Source organism: Nanorana parkeri, unplaced genomic scaffold, assembly GCF_000935625.1.
Source record: "Nanorana parkeri isolate BGI_ZX_2015 unplaced genomic scaffold, ASM93562v1 scaffold87, whole genome shotgun sequence".
Taxonomy (NCBI): Eukaryota; Metazoa; Chordata; class Amphibia; order Anura; family Dicroglossidae; genus Nanorana; species Nanorana parkeri.
The window spans coordinates 1,621,162-1,633,656 of NW_017306355.1; the positions used below are offsets into that span (position 1 = coordinate 1,621,162).

Genomic DNA, 12,495 nt, shown 5'->3' on the forward strand with positions numbered 1-12,495 from the left:
GCGCACAAGTCTAGGTAAGAGTGGGCAGTATCAAATCTCGAAATGCACACATTTTGATATTTTTTTCTTAATTTTGTTTCCACCATTTGTCCACCATTGGACAATTGATTGACTAAATTCAGCAAAAGAACAGCAGGGTCTGTAGGGGATGTGTGTTTTCAAAAAACTTACAATGATTCAAGAAATTTGAAACTTCAGCTATAATGAAACTACAGATCATGCCTCCGACTCTGGGAGTCATGTCTGTGGCTGTCAGAGTATTGCGATACCTTATGGGACTTGAAGTTACACAATAGCTGGAGTGCCGAGATTGCCTACCCCTAAAGCAAACAGCATACTGCCTTCAATAGTGCATCCATTTGTTACTACAATACTAAGATGACACATGTGGTGAAGCTTGTACAAAAGGGTGTCATCATGTGTGCCTAGGGCAGCAAGATGTCTAAATACAGCCCTGTGTGTAGATATTAGACATTTGCATTCGGATTCAGACGAACCTGCAAATCAATGAAATTCAGTTGATTTGGCAGTTCGTCCGAATCTGAAATAACGAATATATTATATGCCCGAATATACTAAAACTATATTCAGGCTTACATAAACTGGTTTGCAGAATGCGCGGCAGCCATATTAGCTGCCGGCGGGTTTTGCGCAGGCACGTCGCCATCTTTCAGTATATCTTGGTATACACCAAAATGGTGGCGCCTGAACATACAGACGCCACCATCTTGGTGTATACCAAGATACACTCAAAGATGGCGGCGTAGATGCACAGAACGCACTGAAACCACCACTGAGAATGCAGAACGAGCGGCGGCCATGTTGGCCGGCAGCACGTTCTGCGCTTGCAGGCCGCCATCTTTGAGTATATATTGGTATACACCAAGATGGCGACGCCTGAACATATGAGCCCAGCCATCTTGGTGTATACCAAGATACACTCAAAGATGGCGGCGCGCAAGCACAGAATGCGCAGGTGGCGGACATGGCAGCTGCTTGTTCTGCATTCTCAGTGTGCGGTTTTGGATTCGGGGGCCTCCAAATACGAAACAGCAGAAAAATTCATTTTCTTTGATAAAATAAATGAAAACATTTTACAACTTCATTTGTTTCGTCAGAAAACAAATATTTTTTACAGTGCACATGTCTAGTAGATATAAAGACACATGGATAATGCTCACTGTTTTGCATGAAATACAACAGAACTTTCACTTAGTCATGTAGTGCCCAATTCCTGATGCATCTTCAGAGGATACATGGCTTCACAGGCATTTTACATTTTATTGCAGTAAGAAATTGGGGCCCTGGGCTTTCCTGGCAGTGTCATCCCCCAAATAAATCTTTCACACAAAGTAATGCTCTAAAACTGCTAATTAAAATGGTGCATGTATACTAGTGTACTGCTGGGCTGGCAGCCCCTTTAAGCCACCTGGCAGAATATTCTTTTGAGCCACAGATCATTGCTCCTCCTGCTGTGATGGAAACAACAGAGAGAGAAGCGCAGGAAGATGACTTGCATTGTCTAATGCCACTGCCTTGGACTACGCCTCTTAACAATGTGGCAGGAGAATCCTTATTGACCATGGCGGCCGAAGGGTAGTCCTTCCTATTGCACCAAGGGAGCACAAACACAGTTGGGGAGAGTGTGGAAAGCCTATGACCTCTGAGCTCAGCAGCCTGCAGAGCTTAAGCCAAGCTGGGTAACATTCTGGAAAAGCCACAAGATACTAATTGGTGCATGCACTATTTTAACTTGCATTTTCAGTGTTTGAAAAAAATACAAAAACTTTTAGTTCTGTTTTAAGGGGAGGAATTGGAAGTAGTGTGACCCAATAGCGGTGGCACATTTAGCATACCAATTTTACTTAGAGGCTGTCCAGTCCATTGTGGTGCTATAAAGTCTGTCTGCTAATGGTTACTTATGAAAGTCACAGATCAGTGTGACTGTTCGGTAACTACTAAATGTTAGGGAAAATATGTTTTGGCTGCCACTGTTTCAGAATCTTAGTGTCTTGCCTCTGTCTTTACCGGAAGGCATATGATGTAGAAACTTGCTTATAGTTAAATCTTGCTGACAGCTACTGAAATGTGAGGACAATCTTTACAGGTAAAGCTATAAAAACAACTTGGGCTGTGGTCTTCCGCAGAGGTTTCACTACTAGGATTCAACATATGCAGGGCAGAGAGAGATATACCTCAGCCCTGCCACCAACCTAGCCATGCCACTTCCAGATCCGATCATATATGTCATTATGATGATGAGACAATGCTATATCTAGCAAGCTAAATACCTTTGGAATCTGAAAATTTGGGGCAGCTGAGAGGTTTTTATCAGATCTCTGAGAGGAGTAAGCGTGTTTGAGTGAGAATGTGGTTTCCACAAGTTTCCTACTAAAGTAATGACATCATTATAAGTAGTACATGATTCTACTATCACACTTACCACTTGGATGCCATTGATTGTTTACGCCAGGCGCACTGGCACATTGTGCCTATAGATATGTACATTCCCAGAGAGTGTTGATAAAAAAGGGTCATGTGCTTTTTTTCCGTTAGGGTGTGTTGGCAACTAAAGTAGAAATGTTAATGTGTGCCATAATGTTCATTAACATACTGCAATGAAACCACTGATATGAGTTATGCAGACTTCCTTCACTGCTATCAATAGTGGTCACCCCCTAGGTACTAGTCAACTTAAAAAAGAAGAAAAGCCAATTATTTTTTTGGCTATACATCTCTTTTGGGTCACAGGAGTACATTAGTAAATGTACTCCTTTCATCCAAGGTCAGCTAATAGCTAGTGCCTGCTATTAGCTGACAGGGCAAAGCAACACCGCAAGAAGGATTCTGACAATACAGCCCTAGGCTAGGGAGGGTAGTGACTGACAATCACTACCTCTGCTGACTGATCAGCAGTCACGTGATTGATCAGTCCTCAGTCTTGGACCCAGTTTGGGACACCTGCAGCATCCCATACCAGCTCTAAGGATAGGGGACAGTATATAATACCTCTCCTTTAATGGCCTTATTTCTATTTTAGCCTATGCAAACAATACCAATATTCGAATGATCCTTGGAAGTATGTAGAAATGGCTTGAAGTAAACCTGTTATAAGAAAGAAATATAAAGGCTGCCATCACTAACTTTCTTATCTTATCTGCATATTCTGTTTGGATCTATGGCTCAAACCACCCAAGCGAGTCGATCATGCGCAATGTACAATTTCAGTTCATGCACAATGCACATGGGCATTTGCAAAGATTTTTCAAATAAAATCTTCAAAGAAAAAATACCTGCACATATTCCTGAACTTTCTTGAAGCTCCTCTGGGAATATTGCATACAGATCTTCACCTAAATACAGTGATGAAGCTTACTAAAAGTCTGCTGAAGACTCCTAAAAGCTGTGTTTAACATTACAGCATGCATTGTTTTTATTATCTCGGTTGAATGCTCCTATCCTGAGCTGAAAGGTATTTAAAGGTATTGTCTATATGAGTAATAGGTGTGGAAGCACTCATGTTGTGCCAAATGTTTTGCCCAGTACAATGACATGAACAAGGCATATGGGAAGTTCTCAACTCCATTCCAATACAATCACTTTGATAGTTCCACTTTCAGTATGTATGAAGCTTAAGGGCTTCAGGAAAGCTGCTTGAGCACATTAAAGTGACACTAAACTCAGAAGTTTAATCTTGAAAATGCATTCAAGTACCTTAACTATTAATATAAATGTAGTTTATTTGTGTATCATTCGGCTTTAGATCCTCAAATAATATCTAAATTGGTGCTGACACTGTTCTTCCTTCTGGAGGGTGGCTACTTTTGTTCCCCATGGCCATAGGCGTGTGCACGGGGTGTGCCAGGTGTGCTGGGTCTGTCTGTGACAGCCCTCACCCTGACCACGCAGCAACCAGTGGGACAAGGTTTGGGGACATGCCTGCCTACGAAATTACCTCCCACTCACCCCAAGCACTAGGGGCAGCCCTCACCCTGACCACACAGCAACCAGTGGGACAAGGTTTGGGGACATGCCTGCCTACGAAGCTAGCTAAGGAGACATGCCTGGGGAGCTACTTCCTCCTTCCCACTCAGCCCTCCAGATGGTCAGCAAAGTACAATGTGAGTAGACATTCTCTCTCTCCCCCACCCCCCTCTCTCTCCCCTCTCCCCCTGGGATTTGTAGTAGGGATGCACCAATATCGTTATACTGGGCACTGAAAATTGAAAATGCCCTGATCTTAAACACTGATACCGGCACATTACATTTTTAAACTTAAGCGGCTGCCTGAGGTCTCGTGCTTGCTGTGAACCACAGCGCCTGTTTACAGCACCGGCCACATATTTACTCCTCCTTACTGGAGAACAACGCCGGCCACGAGACCCTGAGACCCCACACATCACTCCTAAGACCCTGCACAGCCCACTTGAGACACTGCACAGCCCACCTGAGACCCCACACAGCCTCCTAAGACTCCACACAGCCCACTTGTGACCCACCACAGCCCTCCTGAGACCCCGCACAGCCCTCCTGAGACCCTCCACAGCCCACTTGAGACACTGCACAGCCCACCTGAGACCCCGCACAGCCTCCTAAGACTCCACACAGCCCACTTGTGACCCAACACAGCCCTCTTGAGACCCTCCACAGCCCACCTGAGACCCTACAGAGCCCACCTGAGACCCTCCACAGTCCTCCTGAGACCCCGCTCAGTGCACCTGAGACCCCGCACAGCCCTCCTGAGAATATATATATATATATACTTGTGTGTGTTTGTACTTATGTGTGCACACCCTAATGCAAAAGGGTATGCACGCCTATGTCCATTGTCCCTGTGTGTGTTGTAAAGTAGCCACCGCTGCAAGCTCACTCCCGTGATGAACTACAATCACAATTCAAATTAGTAAACTAAACATGAGATTATAGTCCATCATGGGAGTGAGCTTGGAGCGCTGGCTACTTTACAGCACACACAGGGACCATGGGGAACAAAAGTAGCCACCTTGCAGAAGGAAGGACAGTGTCAACATGAATTCAGAGACGATTTGAGGATCTGCAGCCAAGTACACAAATAAGATGAATTTTTGTTAATAGTTCAGGTACTTGAATGTATTTTTAAGATTTAACTTCTGAGTTTAGTGTCACTTTAAATAATTTTGAAATGCTTGCTGATTCTCTTTAGACTAGCATTTACAAGGAATATTAAATCGTGCCTGCTTCTCATATAAACACAGGTTTGTCATTGCTTATGTCCTTCTGAAAGTACTAGTTCACTGACTGTTATAATGAGTCTATGTCTTCCATACTTTCATTTACTCACAAGAATGCAGCCTGTAAAATTAGAACTCGTATTCGCCATACCTTTTCTGGGTCAGTGACAGAAGGTACTGAAGACAGATAATGAGAATAACAGGCAAGCATCTAGCATTTTACAAGGACATCAACATTCCTAGTATTGCTCTCAGAACAGGTGTCTTTAAAAATAGCTTTTGTATTCCTAAGAAATCTTTTAGCCCTACATTATTCTTTGAAAGATGCATTAATGTTTTTGTGTTTCCCTGGTACCCAAACCATTATGGTGATTAGTTGGTGAATGGTAAATTCTATTCTTATATAAGCTTATCTATGTAAAAACTGAACATAACTCCATCTCAGAGGACTGAAAATAATGGAAAAAAAATCTATCTATACTGTCTAGAAGAAATTTTCTTTGTAGAACTGAAAAAAAAAAACTGCAATTTGTTGCTATGGCCTCTACCTTCACCTATTTTGTGTTGTGTGTTAAGTGTTGATTTCCCTTTGAAGTGAAACGTATTCATGGTAATGCTGATAAAAATGACAGATCAAATTTCCATTCAGAGTACAATGAAGTAGTCATGTATCACTGCACAGATGACTTCAGCTTCCACAGTGTTAGCTTGGTATATGAGAAAACATTTTATCATTCACCATAACACAACTTGAAAGTGTTCCAAAATGTTCAATGTGAAGCCCTTTCAGATTAATTGTATTGAATATCTTAATACAGAGAACAGGATCCTCTCAGTATGTACAACATACAGAAATGGACACCATCACCTAGCTGGCAGTTCACATACACGTCATGACTGCCAAACTTTAATCCCACAAACAGGAAGTGCAACTGAAAATGTAAATATATAAAGTGAGCCTGTAGTCTGTCAGTGTCTCTGGCAAGCAGAGGATAGATGTTGTCAGAAGCAGATCCGCTCTGACTGCACACATCAGCATTTGTCGGTGAGTTATACAAGTTTATATATCTGTCCAAGAGTACTGCGGTCCCTCCCATCCTAACTTTCAGAGATACACAGATATGGCCCACATTGTATAGTCGTGTTCAGATAACCAAATGGCTGCAATGTCATTATGAATGCAATGTTAAGAACATGATCATTTTATCAGGTTCACAGACCAAGCTCCAACTTCCTCAGGCTCTTTGGACCCACAGCAACTTCCATACTGGTTTAAACGGCTGTAGTCCTGCCCAGCAGGGGGATTGGGAATATCAGTTGGCAGCCCCTTGGCAATCCAGGCAGTACCCCACTTCCAATTTCAGAACCTGACCAAGATGGCCGTCTTCGGCTTGGTGCTTCTTGAGGTGGATTGGGTGGAATCTGTGAGCTTAGGGCGCCAGGAAGTGGTTGAGTATTTTGTTGTCCTGTGAGATGTTGTTTATGGCTCAGGGGTTGCTCTGGTTTCACAAGCTCATCCTGAACAGACAGAAAAGGACTGAGAATTTTCCTGTAGATGCCTCGAGTATCAGTAAGGACCTCACTGTACGGTGGTGGGGGTTCAGCCATGAGTAGAGCCTCTTCATAGCAAGGTGGCTGAGACAAGTCTGGTTCTGCAGGTACAATGCAAAAACAATATAAATGTCATCTTCCTTGGTATTACAATTCAATACTTAAAGTGACATTAAACCCTCAGATTTTTTAACATAAAACAATACTGTAATGTGTGCCTTACTGTAATCCATGGTAGTTTCCCTTCTCTTTGCTGCTCTTCCTTTTAAATCCTCATATCTTCTCATGCTTGGGGAGAACTTCCCTTTGCAGCTGAGTGCACATCGTTGTTATTATCGCTGCCCCTTCTTGCAAAGCCATAATGAGCACTCTTGCCTAGTTGTATTTCTCAATTATTTCTAGATAGTAAAGAATCAATAGATGGTATGTGGCATCCCTAGTTGACTTTAAATTAGACATAGCAGATTGGCCAAATGGTAAATTTTGATCGATCCCAACCTGCCAGCAATTTAAAAAAATGTATGTCATTGGGCAGATATGCCATTTATAGTTTCCACCTTCTATTGCAGCATTTCTGCTTGAGTTGCTGGAGCCTATAATTCTGCAAGTGTGTTGAGGATCACAGAGTGGCAGGCCACAAGCATCTGTTTCCAAGCAGGAATCAAAGCTCCTGACATGTACACAAAATGCTTCTTGACATTAGCTCTAAATATTTAAAACAAAACTTAAGTCAGAATAGTTTTTGAGGATTTGCTTCTTCTCCTCCCATCCCCAATGGTCTTTCACCACAAAAATGCACAGCTTGGCCAAAGAAAAAAATCACTAGCTGTATTTAGCTAAGCAAATTGGTAAGACCCTTCCATTGGATAAGTGTTATGATCTGGGGTTGCTTCAGTTGGTCAAGTCTAGGTTCAGCAACCTTATGTTCCCAAAAAAGAGGTCAGCTGCCTACCTGAATATACTGAATTAACCTGATAGCACGGGCATAGATGCATTGCCAGGATTCAAATTGTGAAAGGGTGTTTCAGGGAGTATGAGACATTATTTTCACATGGATTGGCTACCACAGAGTCCAGACCTTAGCCCCATTTAGAATTTTTGGTGTGTGTTGGAGAAGACTTCACGCAGTGTTCTGACTCTCCCATCATTGCTACAAGATCATGGTGAACAATTAATGCAACTGGACGGAAATAAACGTTGTGAGTAGGAATGCACTGAAATGATTTTTCTGACTGAAACTGAAATAAAAAAAATTTGTCAGACCGAAGCCGAAAAGGACTTTTTTTTTCAACCTTTTTAAAATGTTTAAAATGTTTTTAAATTATTTTATTTTTATTTTTTTACTTTAATGTTGTGTGCTTTGGGGAAATTGATATTTCCCTTTTAAAACAGAAAAAGAGATTGAGGATGCAGAATCCTAAATCTCTTTTCTGCAGCCCCTGTTATGAATGAACAGGAAACCTCTATACTGAGTACTCCTGTCCATTCATAAACTGTTGAGATAGTATCAGTTACTATGCACACAATCATAAATGAACAGGAAGTGATGTATAGCACTTCCTGTTCATTCATAACTGTGGACACAGTAAGCATTCTATGTCCTCAGTTATTTACAAACACTCAGTGCTTGTAAGTCGCTCTCCATCCTGACTCACCTGTCACAGGAGGCTGAGCAGGGCAGTGCGGGAGAAGAGCTCAGCCTCCTGTGACAGCTGACAGCTCTCCTCCCCGTACCACCCCGCTCGGCCTTCTGACAGTTTCTCTCTTTCCTGTTTACCCGCTTTTGTATGTCATTCGACATTTTGCCCATAGTACCATTTTCGGACGAAGTTTTGGTGCATTGTTAGTTGTGACATTGCATAAGCTAATCCAAATGGTTTCACGGCAAATACACACTATAATTAAAGCTAAAGGCAGTCCAACAACATATTAGAGTATGTAACTTTTTTGGGGGCCAGGAAGTGTGTTTGCTATATTAGTAATGTATATACTACTTTTTTGGTTCTCTCATGTGACAGATGAAGCAGTCAAACAGGAGAGAAATATCCTAGCAAGTGAAGCATCTGTTAGGAGGTTTCTGTCTCAGATCTGTTGGAGAGAATGCAAATCCTTCACACACCTCTAGTAGGTGAAGGATCATTCAGAAAGAAGCTATAGTATAACGTACTGTAGGTACAGTGAGCACTTCAGTCCAAGATCCTTTTCCCCTATAGGGCCAGAAAATGTATTTTCCCTTTGAGAGATGTTTGGGTGTGGCACCGTTTAATAATTTGCACTTGAAAACTTCTTGACTTACTATACCTCTTTTTAGAGAAAAATGACATAAAAGCAGAACTCTACCAAAAATAATAAGATGAAAATTAATAGACCATTAAAAGGTACAGCTTTTGCTGCACTATTCATTTGCAATCTGGAGCTGCCCTCTACAACAGTGTTTCGCAAACCTTTTTTCAGCCACAGCACCCTTAAAATTATGCACACTCTTTAGGAACCCCAGTCTAAAATGTAAAAACAGTAAATGTAAAAAAAAACATGTGGTTCCTCCAAAATCCATACCAAGCCCTAATACAAGATACGGGTCTGGTATGGATGAGGGACTTTCAAGCAAAAACACAAAAAAAGTGGGTTTCCCCCCTTCACATCAGAGTCCTCTTAACATCACAGCCCCCCTTTTACATCAGAAGCCCTCCCTTCACATCAGAGTCCCCCTCTTTCACACCAGGAGCCTTCCTCACATCAGAGGCATTACTTTTTGTAAAAACTTTGAGGCACCCCTGAGGAAGCCAGAAGGCACACCAATGGATCCCAACTGTCTAAATCCTCACTCCCGATTGATTTCACATCAAACCACTGCCACAGTCTAGAGCTGTGTAGCTGTGTACGTCTCATTGGCAATTTACTTGTTTTCTTTTTCTTTTTGTTTAGAAATGTATCTTTTTGTTGTTGATGTGGCTATTTACTTTTACCTGTACTTTTTGATTTCTGTATGGTTATTTACTTGCTCTTTTGAGGCCTATATGGCCATTTATATTTATTTGTATGGGTGAAACTATGCCCATTGCCTAGAACTAAGCCTAGAGCCCATTGCCTAGACTTCACGACATTTATTACTCATACAAATGAGATAGCAGTCACACAAGAGGAATGATTGGTGAACTTGAAGATGTAACACCTTGCTGGATGTTTTACCAAATGTACATATAAGAAAAGCTTTACAATGTAGCAGTTCTTACTTTATTTCAGTCACTCTTTTGCTTATTTTGAAATCACAGTAATTTTATATATGGAGACAAGTAACAAATTGTACCATTATTTCTATACGCTGCCTGAAAAATACATTTGGGTTAAAAGATATCTGTAATCTGAAATACAATTACAGTCAATTGAGAAAGCTAGTCTGATGACCAAAAAGATGGCAGCGCCCATACGGGCATGTGACATCACCCGACTCTGCATGCGTCCGAGATGATGGCATGCATACACATAATGTGCCAGTGGCAGATACAGCTGCCAAGTGGTCTTTTCTTTACATGTGCAGTTTCGCATTTGGAGGTTTGTTGCCTCCAAATCCGAAATAGCATAGAAATTCATTTTGTTTGATGAAACAAATGAAAATGTTTTTAGTTTTTGTTCCATTTAGTCAGAAACAAATTTTTATAATTTGCACATGTCTATTATCTTATTACCTCTCACTACCTCTTTATGTGCATCCATCGACATTACACAAGTGTAGGAAATATACCCTCTATTTATCACCATATGTTTTTCTTATCTGATGGGATCTAGAGTGTCTTCTAGTAGATATTCATATAGTCCTCTCTGGGGAATTTATCAGACTATTTCCTCCTTTCTTATTAATTTAATAATAAGCACTTCCATTTAACTCTGTTTATATCTGCATGTCATAAAATTCTTATTATTCTGTCTGGAATTTGCATATGTGATAAAAAAGAGTGTATCAGATACATTATTTTGCACTTAAGGTTGTTAAGATATTATCAACTCCCCATCTTTTTCTAAGAAAGATCTCATTCTTGAGGAACTATAATAGGCATACTCCCAGAATACTTGGTATATCATCCCTGGCTCAAATCTGGGTTTTCTGATAGCAGTAAATAATAGGTATGTTTAAATTCTGCTCCCACACTTTCTTGTTCAGTATTTTCATTATGGTATCTTAGATTTGGGGGACTGTTAAATTAACTTTCTCTATAATATGGGGAGCAATCCCTTCACTGCTCAGGTCCTGAATCTGTGCATTGGACTACTACAAGTTTTTGGTATGGCATGGTTAATGTAAACAAGAATGGGCAGATATTGAACTGTCCACCATTCTTGGTCTTTGACCTTTCTGAAGCTGGCCATACACATCATGTTCACATTCATGGTTAGAATTTTGTTGGTTCGGATAAGAAAGTAGAACATTTTTCCATCCTGCTTCTTCAATTTTTCTTGTTACTATGATAGAAAATGAATGTCAAGTAGACCCCATTAACCACTGGAAATTAGAAAGAACATTCCAAAATGAAAAATGAAAATGATACTGGTGCCATCTTTAGTCTACCCTTAAGTATCTATAATGAATTATATGCAATACCAGGCTCCATTTGTAGGTAAAATCTGAGTTTGCAGTTCATATTTCTGGGAGTCATTGTTCAACAACAAAGATTTCCAGCAGAGTTACCAGGAAGGCTATCTGGCAGGAGTACTTTTATATACTAAGCAGTATACTTGGCAGCCCCCCAAACATCCTCAGTACAGGTTTCCTTTAATGAATACCAGTAATACTATAATAGAAGTTATATTTAAATAAAGGATATGGAAAAACCTTTGTAAGTATGTATGCAAATGTCTATTGCTATACATAAAATAATGTATTTGAGGTTAGCCTCCATATTATTTAGAAGATGATTATTGCTCTATTTTTCAATGTAATATTGAAAAGTAAAGCTTTTACGTTAAAAACATAGTTCTAGGATATCAAATTTACTTCCTGTACTGTATCTAATGTTCTTATAATTGTAACAGTTTGGCACTTTTATTTATAGTTATCAGTTTTTTTGATAAATATAATTTTCTAATAATTTTTATTGAAAGGAGAACATGAGAAGGGTGAGCAGAGTGATGTCTGTGAAATAGATTAAAGCACGAAGCTATCAATTTTGTTGAAATTGAAATTCAGTTTCCCTCATTGAGTGGCTCAAGCAAAATTAAATTCCCTCTTTTTTTGTGTATTCACTTTTTATTTGTATACTGTTGCTTAAAGCAGCTAAATATACAGTTGAAAAACATACAGTATATTGGCAAAAGTATTGGGACAGCCCTCCAGATCACTGGATTCAGGTGTTCCAATCACCTTCATGGCCACAGGTGTATAAAATCAAGCTCCTAGGCATGCAGACCGCTTCTACAAACATTTGTGAAAGAATGGGTCGCTATCAGGAGCTCAGGAGTGAATTTAAGTGTGGTACCGTGATAGGTTGCCACTAGGGATGTCCCGATACCGATGCTAGCATCGGAATCGGGCCCGATACAGGGCATTTTCACAAGTACTTGTACTTGTGAAAATACCCCGATACATAGCGCCGAAGCTTGCGCTATGGTTCTTTTTTGTTCCCTTACCTCGCTGAGCGTCGCGTCACTGCTGCTCCGGTGGGGTGCTAATTTAGGTGGCCAGAGACTGCCAAAAGCCCCCCGCTCGGAGCGCCGCCCACCGGAGCAGCAGTGACGCGAC

General features: G+C 40.8%; 1 protein-coding gene across 1 annotated transcript in view; it reads right to left on the bottom strand.

The window, feature by feature from the left end:
- Positions 1-5,806: 5,806 nt before the first annotated feature.
- The window catches only part of PRR7 (proline rich 7, synaptic), a 15,669-nt gene continuing 8,980 nt past the window's right edge, over positions 5,807-12,495 (bottom strand). The window contains exon 2 of the mRNA XM_018552403.1: positions 5,807-6,862. Coding sequence (XP_018407905.1) covers positions 6,483-6,862 — 380 coding nt within the window. The 3' untranslated portion in view covers positions 5,807-6,482. The remainder of the gene's footprint in view (positions 6,863-12,495) is intronic.